The 15,819-nt window shown below is 44.1% G+C and overlaps 1 protein-coding gene across 3 annotated transcripts in view; it reads left to right on the top strand.

The window, feature by feature from the left end:
• The window catches only part of LOC118358457 (palmitoyltransferase ZDHHC8B), a 131,073-nt gene that overhangs the window by 107,540 nt on the left and 7,714 nt on the right, over nucleotides 1–15,819 (top strand). For all 3 annotated transcript variants that reach the window (XM_052479015.1, XM_052479016.1, XM_035736313.2), the window contains 6 exons: nucleotides 1,451–1,608; nucleotides 2,960–3,132; nucleotides 3,452–3,554; nucleotides 3,760–3,851; nucleotides 4,815–4,950; nucleotides 5,207–5,324. In XM_052479015.1, coding sequence (XP_052334975.1) covers nucleotides 1,451–1,608; nucleotides 2,960–3,132; nucleotides 3,452–3,554; nucleotides 3,760–3,851; nucleotides 4,815–4,950; nucleotides 5,207–5,324 — 780 coding nt within the window. The remainder of the gene's footprint in view (nucleotides 1–1,450; nucleotides 1,609–2,959; nucleotides 3,133–3,451; nucleotides 3,555–3,759; nucleotides 3,852–4,814; nucleotides 4,951–5,206; nucleotides 5,325–15,819) is intronic.

The raw sequence follows: 15,819 nt of genomic DNA on the forward strand, positions 1-15,819 counted from the left end.
TATTCCTTTCTCTTCAATTGGTGTAAATCTGTGTATGACATACAGGACCAGTCAAAAGTGTGGACACACCTACACATTCCAGGGTTTTTCTTTATTTTTACTATTTTCTACATTGTAGAATAATAGTGAAGACATGAAAACTATGAAATAACACATATGTTGTAACCAAAAAAGTGTTAAACAATTGTTGTTCTACAATGTAGAAAATAGTCCAAATAAAGAAAAACCCTTGAATGAGTAGGTGTGTCCATACTTTTGACTCGTACTGTATGTACAGTGAATGTGACTACCAGGTTCAAATGTAAAGGCTTCTATTGTTCTGTAAGGTAAAGCCTTGACAGCCTTGAAATGTAAAGGCCTATATTGTGTATTGGATGATAAAGCCTCATTAATTTGTCTGCTGACGATTGTTTTTAAAGAGCAGACTGCAGGGGAGATGTTTACATTCAGTTTCCCAGTCGGTTACCTTTTAAATCTATTTGAAGAGTCTGAAAACTCATAACAACAAAAGGTCTCTCAGTAGGATTGTGTGTGTGTGTGTGGTTGTTCCAAGTGTACGAATCCCATGACGATCATCCTTCAGATTGAATGGGCTTTTTGATGAACCAAAAGACATCACATTTTATTTCCTGAGTAAGAACTCAAGAGCAATACACTTCACATAAAAATATTGTCAAGTGGCCCATTGTGCAAAGATCTACATTAACTCTGGAAATGTACTTGTTCAGAAAGACAGTGGCAGTCCAATGAGTAGGGTGTGCAGTTGATGTGATCATTTCTTTTGTCATCCATCCAAATGCAGGCCCTCTGGGCTTTAACCATTACTGTGTAATGGTTAAATACATCCAACCAACCCCTAAACTCAAACTTACGTGTGTGTGTGTGTGTGTGTGTGTGTGTGTGTGTGTGTGTGTGTGTGTGTGTGTGTGTGTGTGTGTGTGTGTGTGTGTGTGTGTGTGTGTGTGTGTGTGTGTGTGTGTGTGTGTGTGTGTGTGTGTGTGTGCGTGCGTGTTTATATATACGCATGCACACAGTCAACGCTGCTGTTCTATTATATACTATTGATTCCACTGCTCACTTTATATTTGTAAATCCAGTCCGTTATTACGATGCATAGTACCTCTTCTATCACTTCTTCTACTTGTTATTTTTGACTTGACTATTTTCATTGATATTATTGATTCATGTTCTGCATTGTTGAAGGAGCTAGCACCTTTTATACCTGCTGTAAACTGTGTATGTGACATGCATTTAATTTAGATTTGATGCCAAAGATGTGGGCTACAAAATGCATATTGTTTATAGAATGTAAATTTGTACAGACAGCTAACCATGGGAGTTAGCTTAATTTAAGTCTACCTCCTGTTGCCCCTGTCAAATGGAATCATAAATCAGATTGTGTGTTTGTGTGTGTACTTGCCTGCTAATGTGATCTCTCCCCTTGTGACAGCGGATGAGGATGAGGACAAGGACGATGATTTCCGGGCACCTCTCTACAAGAATGTAGAGATCAAAGGAATTCAGGTCCGGATGAAATGGTGTGCCACCTGTCACTTCTACAGACCGCCCCGTTGCTCTCACTGCAGTGTGTGTGACAACTGTGTGGAGGTAAGACAGACACAGACTGACACACAGACAGACACAGACCGACAGACACAGACCGACAGACACCACACTCTAGCCCATTTGTCAGCCGTTGACATTTCAATGTGGTGTTAGCCTTGTTTCTATATGTGACCTCTACAGTTGACTGATGGTATGTGTTCACAGATAAGACTTGTCAATATACTGTGAACAATGTTATGTGGATTGCAATCATGTTTTACACCACATCCAAGCAACATTCAGTAAAACAGAAGATTGGTTTCATAACTTTGTTTTTCCCATTTGAAGCTCCACTCTCCAGCTGTGTTGCTCTCCCAGTAGCCTACTGATGCGGCTGTGTTGCTCTCCCAGTAGCCTACTGATGCGGCTGTGTTGCTCTCCCAGTAGCCTACTGATGCGGCTGTGTTGCTCTCCCAGTAGCCTACTGATGCGGCTGTGTTGCTCTCCCAGTAGCCTACTGATGCGGCTGTGTTGCTCTCCCAGTAGCCTACTGATGCGGCTGTGTTGCTCTCCCAGTAGCCTACTGATGCGGCTGTGTTGCTCTCCCAGTAGCCTACTGATGCGGCTGTGTTGCTCTCCCAGTAGCCTACTGATGCGGCTGTGTTGCTCTCCCAGTAGCCTACTGATGCGGCTGTGTTGCTCTCCCAGTAGCCTACTGATGCGGCTGTGTTGCTCTCCCAGTAGCCTACTGATGCGGCTGTGTTGCTCTCCCAGTAGCCTACTGATGCGGCTGTGTTGCTCTCCCAGTAGCCTACTGATGCGGCTGTGTTGCTCTCCCAGTAGCCTACTGATGCGGCTGTGTTGCTCTCCCAGTAGCCTACTGATGCGGCTGTGTTGCTCTCCCGGTAGCCTACTGATGCGGCTGTGTTGCTCTCCCGGTAGCCTACTGATGCGGCTGTGTTGCTCTCCCGGTAGCCTACTGATGCGGCTGTGCACCACTCTTTCATGTACAGTCTATCTCTCCATAAAATAGTTTAAATCTGACTTTGAACTAAAGGTTGTGAGGCAGCCTCCTATATTTCAAACTACTTACACTGGTTCTGTGTTCTTCAGTAGACGCTCAACCACAATCAAAAACAAAGTCAGCTAAAGTACAGTAGATGTTTCTAAAAACTCTAGAAATCTGACTTATGCAATCAGAGATCATGGAATTGATTGAAACATCAGTGTGTGAATACATTGAAGAGCTTTTATCATGTAGTATGATCCTGTTAATTTCCACTCTACCCTATGACCATCTCCTAACACCCATCCATCTCTCTCACTCTCTCCTCAGGACTTTGACCACCACTGCCCCTGGGTGAACAACTATCTATCCACCATCCTAAACACCTATTTCTCACTCTCTCCTCAGGACTTTGACCACCACTGCCCCTGGGTGAACAACTGTATCGGGCGTAGGAACTACCGTTACTTCTTCCTGTTCCTGCTGTCGCTAAGCATCCACATGGTGGGCGTGTTCTCCTTCGGCCTGCTGTTCGTGCTGCACCACATGGAGCAGCTGGGCACGTTGCACACCACCGTCACGTATCCTTCTACACTGACGCCAGCCGGGTCTCATTTCACCTTCTATTGTATCAAAACTAGGGCCTTTTGTGGTCTGGTCTGAAGGCCCTGGGGAAAAGTGTGTCTGATCATTAAAATGGACCACCAGAATGGCCCCCTCATTTTCTATGGGTTGACAATCACATCCTTGCGGGTGGATTGTGATGTTTTATTGTTGTATAGAGAAAATAAAGTATGGCTCCGTGGTAGCCATACAGTCGTTGGTGACAGCGCAGGTTGGCTTGCAGCTGCTAAAATGGCTCCTAACAATGTTGCGCTCTCCTTTACTACGTATATCAAGTCTTGTGGTGATGTGTATAGCAGGGCTCTTCTTCATTCCAGTCATGGGCCTGACAGGCTTCCATATGGTCCTTGTCACCAGAGGTCGCACCACTAACGAACAGGTGAGAAGGGGCACAGCTCAGAGTGGCTTAACCAGACATACACACACACTCGCAAACATACAGTACATTCTACCATGTATCACACAGGACACAATATCAGCATTGCAGCTTCACTTGCCAACTCAAATCTGCTAGCTAGTTCTAGCTGTGTGTGTGTTCAGGCCTTGCGTCTTCCCCCATTCTAACAAAGCCTTCTGTTCCTCAGGTGACGGGCAAGTTCCGTGGAGGAGTAAATCCCTTCACGCGGGGTTGCTGTGGCAACATCAAGTATGTCCTGTGTGCTCCCCTGGCGCCCAGGTAAGGAGGACATGGTTTCCTACTGTAGGTCGGGGGGTGTGGGTGGTGTGTGGTGGGAGCCGGATAGACGGGCAATAAAAAGTCAGCGGTCACAATCGACCCAGCGTCGTCCGGGTTAGAGGATGGTTTGGCCGGGGGGGCTTTACTTGGCTCATCACGCTCCAGAGACTCCTTGTGGTGGGCCGGGTGCCTGCAGTCTGACTTCGGTCGTCATATGAACGGTGTTTCCTCCGACACATTTGTGTGTCTGGTTTCTGGGTTAAGCGAGCAAGAGGACGCATGGCTCGACCTTCACCTCTCACAAGCCTGTTGGGGAGTTGCAGCAATGAGACAAGATTGAAATCATGAAATTGGGGAGAAAAATATAAATGTTTTTAAAAAAGCTCAGCTGTAACCAAGACCAAGGGGGTTGCCATGGTACCTGTTCTGCTGTAGTCATTCTGAGTAGACTGCTGAAATAGAACTGCAGCAATGTCCAAAGAGGCGTGTGTGTGTGTGTGTGTGTGTGTGTGTGTGTGTGTGTGTGTGTGTGTGTGTGTGTGTGTGTGTGTGTGTGTGTGTGTGTGTGTGTGTGTGTTTTCTCTGCCTGGAGGAAGTCACCTATACCCCCAGAGGATGTCTGGGAGAACTGAATCACACAAAAGTTAAGGAGAAATCAAGCACAGCACAAACACACATTCAGCAGCCAGACCCCAGAGCCTGATTTAAAGAGACCTTTTGGGAGATATTACACTGCTAAAATTAACAGTATACATAGCCACAGATAGACAATACCCAGGTGGAGACTGAAACGGTTTTATTATAGTCATCATCCACCATTGAATTCGCATGAGAGTTAGCCTGAGTCCCAGATCTGTTTGTGTCATTGTCACCTGACAATAACACAGGAGTTGGCAAGACGGTACAAACAGATCTGGGACTCAGGCTAACTCTCATACGATGAGTCGTCTCTCCTCTGTACAGGTACAATGGTGTGGACCCCAGGAAGAAGCCCCCTGTCTCCATCCAACCCCCCTTCATCAGACCAGACCTCTCTGACAGACAGATCAGCATCAAGGTCAGCAACAACGGGATCCACACCAGTATCCTCCAGTCTAAAGTAAGTTTCGGTACATTCAGTAGATACAACAGTCATATTTCTAGTTCCATATCCTATTCCTGGTTTTATTCCCAGTCCTGTTGTCTATATTTCACCGAGCCATCTTTCTAGTCCTCTTCAACTGTACTATTCCCAGCCAGTCCATTTACCTAACCCTGTCCCCCAATCATATCCTTTGGCCTATCCCTGGTTCTGTTCCTCCACCTGCTGTTCCTTTTAAGACCACTTTTAACCGCTCGTCATCTCCCCTGTCAAGTCCAAGATCAGTCTGGATGGCCTGGCCGTGGATGACAAAGGCCTAGACACCCAGCCTCCGCTACCTCCCAAAGCAGAACGCTACAACCAGCTGAAGAGCCAGCTGACGTCCAGCCAAGGTAATAATGGGCAATCTATGCAAAGTCATTACATTCCTCCCCTCTCTCTCCTCTCTTCTCTCTCTCTCAATTCAATTCAAGGGGCTTTATTGGCATGGGAAACATATGTTAACATTGCCAAAGCAGGTGAGGTAGGTAGTATACAAAAGTGAAATAAATAATAAAAATGAACAGTAAACATTACACTCACAGAAGTTCCAAATAAATAAAGACATTACAAATGTCATATTATGTATATATACTGTGTTGTAACGATGTACAAATGGTTAAAGTACAAAAGGGAAAAAGATAAGCATAAATATGGATTATATTTACAATGGTGTTTGTTCTTCTCTGGTTGGCCTTCTTGTGGCAACAAGTCACAAATATTGCTGCTGTGATGGCACACTGTGGTATTTCACCCAGTAGATATGGGAGTTTATCAAAATCGGGTTTGTTTTCAAATATTTTGTGGATCTGTGTAAATTGAGGGAAACATGTGTCTCTAATATGGTCATACATTGGGCAGGAAGTTAGGAAGTGCAGCTCAGTTTCCACCTCATTTTGTGGGCAGTGTGCACATAGCCTGTCTTCTCTTGAGAGCCAGGTCTGCCTAAGGCAGCCTTTCTCAATAGCAAGGCTATGCTCACTGAGTCTGTACATAGTCAAAGCTTTCCTTAAGTTTGGGTCAGTCACAGTGGTCAGGTATTCTGCCACTGTGTACTCTCTGTTTAGGGCCAAATAGCATTCTAGTTTGTGAATACGTGGTCTGTCATACGATCATTTGGTAAAAGCCAATTTGACATTTGCTCAGTACATTGTTTTCACTTAGGAAATGTACAAGTCTGTTGTTAATGATAATGCAGAGGATTTTCCCAAGGTTGCTGTTGATGCATATCCTACAGTAGTTATTGGGGTAAAATTTGTCTCCACTTTTGTGGATTGGGGTGATCAGTCCTTGCTTCCAAATATTGGGGAAGATGCCAGAGCTACTAAGGATGATGTTAAAGAGTTTTAGTATAGCCAATTGGAATTTGTTGTCTGTATATTTGATCATTTCATTAAGGATACCATCAACACCACAGGCCTTTTTTGGGTTGGATGGGTTTTATTTTGTCCTGTAGTTCATTCAAGGTAATTGGAGAATCCAGTGGGTTCTGGTAGTCTTTGATAGTTGATTCTAAGATTTGTATTTGATAATGTATTTGTTTTTGCTGTTTGTTCTTTGTTATAGAGCCAAAAAGATTGGAGAAGTGGTTTACCCATACATCTCCATTTTGGATAGATAATTCTTTGTGTCGTTGTTTGTTTAGTGTTTTATTTTTTTATATTTAGTGTTTTCCAATTTTCCCAGAAGTGGTTAGTCTGTGGATTATTTAATTACATTGAGCTGATTTCTGACGTGCTGTTCCTTCTTTTTCCGTAGTGTATTTCTGTATTGTTTTAGTGATTCACCATAGTGAAGGCGTCGACTCAGGTTTTCCGGGTCTCTATGCTTTTGGTTGGACATGTTTCTCAATTTCTTTCTTAGATTGTGTCATTGTTGTTCATTTTCTTTGGTTTTCTATTTGAGATTTGATAGGGAAGCTGAGAGGTCAAATATACTGTTAAGATTTTCTACTGCCAAGTTTACTCCTTCACTATTACAGTGCGACAGAGCTGCAGGAGTGGTGACCCGTATTTCTTGGTTACGTTGTCATAGTTGTGGCTAGGGGGGCATATGCCTTACCTCCAGCTGGGTAAATGTATCCTTCATTTCAATGGGGGGTGGGGGTGGGGGGGTAGTTCTCTGTGCTGGGAGGTTGACTTTCCGCTTGGGGTTGCTCGTCTGTGGGGTTGTATAATGAAGAGGTCTGGTCTGACCAGCTCGGGGTGTGGGAATCTTTCTCAAGGGAGAGCTTCTCCTGATTCTTTGATTAGGTGAAAGTCCAGCTGAAGCTGTTTGGGGTTACACTGTACCATTACTGTTCCAGACTTATAGAGATTAAATTAGCTGGCTAGGGGGGCATATGGGGGAAGGAATGCTGTCACCTCCAGGCAGGTGTTTGTACCCCTGTCTGCTGAGGGTGTCAGATTCTTGTCCAGGTCTGGCATTTAGGTCTCCACAGACTAGTACATGTACCTGGGCGTGGAAATTATTGATTTCCCTCTCCAGGATGGAGAATCTGTCTTCATTAAAGTATGGGGATTCTAGTGGGGGGATATAGGTAGCACACAGGAGGACATTTTTCTCTGTTAAGATCATTTCCTTTTGAATTTCTAGCCAACTGTAAAATGTTCCTGTTTTGATTAATTTAATGGAGTGAGTTCGGTCTGCTCTACCAAATTAGCATACCCCCTGAGTCCCTTCACTGTTTCACACCTGGTCGCTTGGTGGATGGGACTACCAGCTCTTTGTAACCTAGAGGGCAACCAGTCTCCTCTATACCAGGTTTCTTGTAGGATGACAATGTCTGTATTTCCAATTTCTTTAATGAAGTCCAGTTTCCTGCTCTTTAGGGCAAAGGCAGATGACCTCAGGCCTTGGATATTCCAGGATGAGATAGTGAAGGCTTTGTGTTCCATAAAGTGTCCAATGTTGTTGGTCATGTGGTTTGGCCTCAGACCAGTAAGTGTGAGCAGAGCCTGTTGAGCATCCTTCTGTGGTCCTTCTGTAGCTCAGTTGGTAGAGCATGGCGCTTGTAACGCCAGGGTAGTGGGTTCGATTCCCGGGACCACCCATACGTAGAATGTATGCACACATGACTGTAAGTCGCTTTGGATAAAAGCGTCTGCTAAATGGCATATATTATTATTATTATTATCTGGTACATGCCATTGGCTTGGGCTAGTGTAAGAGTGGGGGTTGGGCCTGGTCATAGAGGCTGTTCAAGTCCAGGGTGGAGTGGTGGGCCAGGAAAACATTTGGTTTTGAGGCACAGTCACAGGAAATGCTTGCGTTTACCCGCTGTATGGTAGCAGGGTGTAAGTATTTTTGTGGTAGCAGGGTGGAGATAACCACTTGTGCATTGGGGAAAGTAGAAGAAGCTTTTTCAATCACTCCCTTCAGTGTTGTGGCCAACCTTTCCTGCTGGGCTCTCAGGTCGTTTGTGCCTGTGTGTATTATTATGTGGCTAGGTGAACCTAGTTGGTCCTCAGACAGAAGGTCTAGGGTGCGCTGGGTGTTTGGACACCAGAGTTTAGACACACTGTGTTTGGGAAAACATTTTTTTTATTGTATATATTTCCCATTTGAGTCCATAAGGAGTATAATCTGTGCCTTGTGTTTGTCCTCAGTCGATGTGTGTGTGTGGGGGGGGGGGGGTTCCCCTGGCGTGGGGTTCTTCATTTGTCTGTCCTGCCTGATGTCGACACTATGGCCAGGGTCTGGGGAAGACTGTTCTGCTGTGGTATCGAGACTTTTGTCGGGAGCTGAGGTGGGCTGTTCTGCTGGCTTCTTTGTGGGGGTGGCCACCTCTTTAGTGGGTTGTTCTCTGTCACACACCATCCCCCTCAACCTCTCCACCCGCAGCCTTATCCTCTCCTCTAGTGGTCTGTTCTTCTCCTGCTCTTTCTTTTTATATTGTTGAAGTTGTCTCGTCACAGTCCAGAGTGCAGATATGTCTCTTTCCACCTCCAGTTCTCTGGGTCTGGTTAAGAGGGTGTTGTTGTGCTGGACTGTTGTCTGGGTCTGTGCTGACTGGTGTGAAAACACCTGCTGTTCCAGCTCCACCTGCCTTAACTCCAGCTGGGTAAATGTATCCTTCATTTCAATGGGGGGGTAGTTCTCTGTGCTGGGAGGTTGACTTTCCGCTTGGGGTTGCTCGTCTGTGGGGTTGTATAATGAAGAGGTCTGGTCTGACCCGCTCGGGGTGTGGGCATCTTTCTCAAGGGAGAGCTTCTCCTGATTCTTTGATTAGGTGAAAGTCCAGCTGAAGCTGTTTGGAGTTACACTGTACCATTACTGTTCCAGACTTATAGAGATTAAATTAGCTGACTCAGAGTCCTCGTTGTCTAGTATCCTGAGTTTCCACCCCTCGTTAACACCACTTCTCTGAAGAGGGGTAGTGTGCTAATATAGCACTGTGCCATGCCAGGGGATGATTTGTGTGAAAGATGAGGTTGCAGATGTTCCCATTTTTATAATAGTCAGCAAAAAGTGTCTCTTGATTTTCCATAGGGAGCTTCATTTTGTGATCTTATCATTCTTTACATACACAGGGTACTGTTTTTGAATGACCTCTGAACAGCGGGAGGCAGCTTCTAAGGCCTCTGCATTTGGTTGGAGTAGACTGTTCGACTCTCCTGCCATTGTTGGGCTGAAGGGCTTTGACACATCTCACTTGACACGTCAGTGCTAATTGAAGTTGTATCAAGTTTGGCAGCCTTAATTTAGCATTCAGTCCTTATAAAGTAAAGTCATGTATTTTTCTCCTTGGCTTTTGGAAATAAAATATAGCTTCAGACTAAACATTACTCACTCAGTTCCAGGTTGGATGGTGTTTTCAGGTTTCTGTTGTTTTCCAGAGCATTTGTATAGTGTTGGAATAATAATCTTTGGTAGTTGTAAGCCTTCCAGGTGATTCCGTAATTCCGTCCAAAATCAGGTTGTGGGTTTTGGTTTGGAGTGAAGGTTATGTTGTAGAGGGTAGTATCCTGTATATGTTCCTGACAAAAAAATAATCTGTCTCTGTCTCTCTGTGTGTGTGTGTGTGGAAACTTTCCACAGTGATGTTGGTCCATGGTGGCGCGATGGCATCACACACTTGCTGCAGATTGGACGGCGGCCCATTCCGTCTTATCGCAAAGATGCTCTTTTGGGTTGAGGTCTTGGGACTTCGCAGGCCACTCAAGTAAACTGAACTCGCTGTCATGTTCCAGGCTATGTTTTTCCACTCCTCAATTCTCCAGTGTTGTTGATCGTGTGTTCACTGGAACCCGGTGTGTTTATCTGCTGCAATAGCCCTCCGTGACAACGATCAACGAGTTGTGCGTTCCAAGATGCCGTTCTTCACACCACTGTTGTACTGCGCCATTATCGGTTTGTGGCCCGGCTGTTAGCTTGCATCATTCTTGCCATTCTCCTTTGATCTCTCTCATCAAGGAGCTGTTTTTGCCCACAGGACTACCGCTGACTGGATGTTTTTTGTTTGTCGCACCATTCCCGGTTAACAGAGTGCGGCCGTTTCTGAGATACGGGATCTGGCGCACCTGGCACCGACGATCATACCACGTTCAAAGTCGCTTAGGTCACACGTTTTGCAAATTCTAACGTTCAATATAAAAGTAACTGAATGCCTCAATTCCTGTTTGCCTACTTTATATAGCAAGCCACAGCCACAGGACTCACTGTCTGTAGGAGAGATACATTTTTGTGAACGACCCTGACCTGCAAATACAGTAGGGTAATTGAAAATGCGCTGTACAGTCAGAGACAGAGGAACGATTTTTTGAGAAGGGGTGCAGGATTTTTTTTTTGTTAAAGTCTAATTTAGATACGTTTCTGCTTATAATTTCCAACATTTTGGTCGGCTATTTGTTAGTCAACTTGACTTGCTTAATTAAGGAAATGAAAAGCAGTGAAAACGACCCAACATGTTTCTGATAAGAAACTATCAGTTTGGGGCCTCCCGAGTGGCGCAGCGGTCTACCACTTGAGGCATCACTACAGACCTGGGTTCGATCCCGGGCTGTGTCACAACTGGCTGTGACTGAGAGTCCGATAGGGCGGCGCACAATTGGCCCAGCGTCGTCTGGGTTAGGGGAGACTTTGTCTGGGGGAGCTTTACTTGGCTCATCGCGCTCTAGCAACTCCATGTGATGGGCCAGGCGCCTGCAGGCTGACTTTGGTCATCAGTTGAACAGTGTTTCTTCTCACACATTGGTGCGACTGGCTTCCGGGTTAAGTGGGCGGGTGTTAAAAAGTGCAGGACTCGACCTTTGCCTCTCCTGGTAAAAAAATAAATATATATACTGTTTTTATGATGCTGATAAAAATAACACATTTACATACGATGCCTAACCGTGCCTACATTTTCTCGAGATGCTGGAAAAAATCTATAATTTTTCTCCACTCCTGTTCCTGAGTCAAAATGTACATTTGGTGTATCATTTTACTGCAAGGTATGCTTAATTCTGCAGGAGCTAATATTATATTAGGCTATGTGAGAGGATACAGTGCCTTCAGAAAGTATTCATACCCCTTAACTTATTCCATATTTTGTTGTTACAGCCTGGATAAAAACATCTCACCCATCTACACACAATAATGACAGAAATCTTAACCCATTTATTGAAAATTAAATACAGAAATATCTAATTGACATAACTATTCAAACCCCTTTGCAATGATGCTCAATTGAGCTGAGGTGCATCCAATTTCCTTTGATCATATTTGATGTCACTACAACTTGATTGGAGTTCACCTGTGGCCAATTCAATTGTTTAGACATGATTTAGAAAGAAACACACCTGTCTATATAAGGTCCCACAGTTTACAGTGGGACCCTATAGCATGAACTTCGAGCAGAATCTATAGCATGAAGCCCAAATAACTGTCCTTAGATCTCCAAGATAGAATTGTGATGTGGCATATATCTGGGGGAGTGTATTAAACCATTTCTAGAGTGTTCAATGTTTTCAAGAGCACATGGGTCTCCATCATTGGGAAGAAATTATGGTCTGCCTAGAGCTGACCATCCAACCAAACTAAGCAACCGGGCAAGAATGCCCTTGGTCAGGGAGGTGACAAAGAACCCAATGACCACTCTGACAGAAGTACATTGGCTGAGATGGAGAAAACATGAGAGAGTGGCCATGAGAGGGTGGCCAGATGGAAGCCACTCCTGAGAAAAAAGGCACATGACAGCACGCCTGGAGTTTGCAAAATGGCACATGAAAGACTCTGAGAGCATAAGGCAAAAGATTCTGCGCTCTGATGAGAAAGAAATGGAACTCTTTAGGCTGAATGCAAAGCGCTGTAAAACCAGGCACAGCTCATCACTCGTCAACACCATCCCTACTGTGAAGCATGGTGGTGACAGCATCATGCTATGGGAATGCTTTTGAGCAGCAGGGACTGGGAGACTGGTAAGGATAGAGGGAACAATGAAAGAAGCCAAATATAGGCACATCCTTGATGAGAACCTGCTTCAGAGTGCAAACGATGTTAGACTGGGACGAAGATTTACAATCCAACAGGACAATGACCCCCAAGCATACAGCCAAAGCAACGCTGGAATGGTTTCAGAACAACATGAAAGTCCTTGAGTGGCCCAGCCAAAGCCTAGATTTGAATCCCATTGAAAATCTGTAGAACGATGAAGATTACTGTTCACCACTGGTCATCATCTAACTTAACAGAGCTTGAGAAAATATGCGAGGAAGAATGGGAGAAAATCAGCAAATACAGATGTGTAAAGCTGATACAGATGACACAAAGCTGTAATCACTGCCAAAGGTGCTTCTACAAAGTATTGACTCAGGGGTGTGAATACTTATACTTATATATATTCATTTTCAATACATTAGCAAACATTTCTTAACATTTTTTCAATTTCTCATTATTGGGCATTGTGTGTAGATGGGTGAAACATCTATTCAATACCTTTTGAATTCAGGCTGTAACACAACAAAATGTGGAATAAGTCAAGGGGTATGAATACTTTCTGAAGGCCCTGTATAGACCTACAGCCAGTGCCCAGATTTCACTTACTATTCCATTTAACCCTTCTAAATAGTAGACTACATATCCCATGACGTGCCATATTTGAAGTCCCAGTCTTGTGACAGTGAAATTTGTATATTGCCTCAATCATCACACATACAGTGCCTTGCAAAATAATTCATCCCCCTTGACGTTTTCCCTATTTTGTTGAATTACAACCTGTAATTTAAATAGTTTTTTATTTGGACTTCATGTAATGGACATAAATAACATTTTAAATAATTACTTGTTGTTGTTTTTTTAATGGAAAATTGGTCCCGGCATATGTATTCACCCCCTTTTCTATGAAGCCCCTAAATAAGATCCCCCAGAGTCTGCAACACTACTAAGCAAGGGGCACCACCAAGCAAGTGGCACCATGAAGACCAAGGAGCTCTCCAAACAGGTCAGGGACAAAGTTGTGGAGAAGTACAGATCAGGGTTGGGTTATAAAAAAATATCAGAAACTTTGAACATCCCACTGAGTACCATTAAATCCGTTATTAAAAAATGGACAAAATATGGCACCACAACAAACCTGCCAAGAGAGGGCCGCCCGCTAAAACTCACAGACCAGGCAAGGAAGGCATTAATCAGAGAGGCAACAAAGAGATCAAAGATAACCCTGAAGGAGCTGCAAAGCTCCACAGCAGAGATTGGAGTATCTGTCCATAGAGCCACTTTAAGCCGTACACTCCATAGAGCTGGGCTTTACGGAAGAGTGGCCAGAAAAAAAGCCCTTGCTTAAAGAAAAAAATAAGCAAATACGTTTGGAATACGTGTTCGCCAAAAGACAAAAAATATGGGAGAAGGTTCTCTGGTCAGATGAGACTAAAATGTAGCTTTTTGGCCATCAAGGAAAACACTATGTCTGGTGCAAACCCAACACCTCGAACACCATCCCCACAGTGAAGCATGGTGGTGGCAGCATCATGCTGTGGGGATGTTTTTCATCGGCAGGGACTGGGAAACTGGTCAGAAGGAATGATGGATGACGCTAAATACAGGGAAATTCTTGAGGGAAACCTGTTTCAGTCTTTCTGAGACTGGGACGGAGGTTCCCCTTCCCAGCAGGACAATGACCCTAAGCACACTGCTGAAGCAACACTTGATGGGTTTAAGGGGAAACATTTAAATGTCTTGGAATGGCCTAGTCAATGCCTCAAGTTAATTGAGAATCTGTGGTATGACTTAAAGATTGCTGTACACCAGATGAACCTATCCAAATTGAAGGAGCTGGAGCAGTTTTGCCTTGAAGAATGGACAAAAATCCCAGTGGCTAGATGTGCCAAGCTTATAGAGACATTACCCAAGATACTTGCAGCTGTAATTTCTGCAAAAGGTGGCTCTACAAAGTATTGACTTTGAGGGGGTGAATAGTTATGCACGCTCAGGCTTTCTGTTTTTTTGTCTTATTTCTTGTTTGTTTCACAAAAAATATATATTTTGCATCTTCAAAGTGGTAGGCATGTTGTGTAAATCAAATGATACAAACCCCCCAAAAATCCATTTGAATTCCAGGATGTAAGGCAACAAAATAGGAAAATGCCAAGGGGGGTGAATACTTTCACAAGCCACTGTAACATCACACTTCCCACTGCTATCAACCTCTTTAACCACTTCACAAAATCTTTCCCAGACATTACTATTCTGGCCCTCCCTTTTCTTTATTTTCAACTCTCTATTTCGCAGATTTTCTCTTATTGAATTCCTTTTTGCCTCAGTTTTCTGCCCAAGTTCCCGATAGCATTTGGTGCAGTTACAGTAAGGCCCTAAAGCTTTGGCTTACACTCTATTTAAGCAATAAGGCCAGAGGAGGTGTGGTATATGGCCAATATACCACGGATAAGGGCTGTTCTTATGCACGACGCAAAGCGAGGTGCCTGGATGCAGCCCTTAGCTGTGATATATTGGCCATATATCACAAACACCAGAGGTGCCTTATTGCTATTATAAACTGGTACCAACGTAATTAGAGCAGTACAAATAAATGTTTTGTCATACCCGTGGTATGCGGTCTGATATACCATGTCTGTCAGCCAATCAGCTTTCAGGGCTCAAACCACCCAGTTTATAATGACATATAAAATATTATGAAAGAGAAACCTCAGTGTAACCTGTAGATATGAATTGCACAAGAATTATACATGTATAACCCGCTCTTCATCCACATAATATTTCATGACCCTAAACCCACGAGGACTGCGGGTTATGAGTCAACCCGCAAATCACTAGTGTGTATCTCTCTCCCTGTGTTTCTCTTTCTGTCTCTTTTTGTTTCTTTCTCTCTGGTGTATTGCACCGAACTGCTCTCTCTGGCCTCCTAAAAGCGCTCCATCTCAGTGCTAGTTAGTGACTTATAGCTAGTTAGGCTTGATGAATGAACTCCAGCATGGCAGTCCTCTATCGCTGTTCATCAGCGAGGAGAACTGTCGTGTCATTTGTCGTGAGTGGGCCTGGTTCAGTCAATCTGCTCCAGATTAGTTATGGACTCGGTGAGGGTACGCACACCCGCAAGCCACTTTGGCCCCTCAGGATGAGTTCAGATTTTTTGTGGCCCCCCACCTCCATTCCTGATCTATTGTGTCATGGTGCATTATGTCTGGAGCTCCTTCCTGAGTGTTTTTTCCATTACAGTAGCTCTACTGCCACTTGGTGGTGTTTTATGTTACTGCATTATTTGCAATGACAACATCAATGCAGCACCACAATATTTACCTTTGCTAGGACATGTCCACGTTCTGTTGTGCTGAAAAAGCAAAGATTTCAATGTAAGGAGGATTTCTTATGATTGTCTTTATATGTTAGCTTTTGAATGACTTATTTTCTCAG

Source organism: Oncorhynchus keta, chromosome 25, assembly GCF_023373465.1.
Source record: "Oncorhynchus keta strain PuntledgeMale-10-30-2019 chromosome 25, Oket_V2, whole genome shotgun sequence".
NCBI lineage: Eukaryota > Metazoa > Chordata > Actinopteri > Salmoniformes > Salmonidae > Oncorhynchus > Oncorhynchus keta.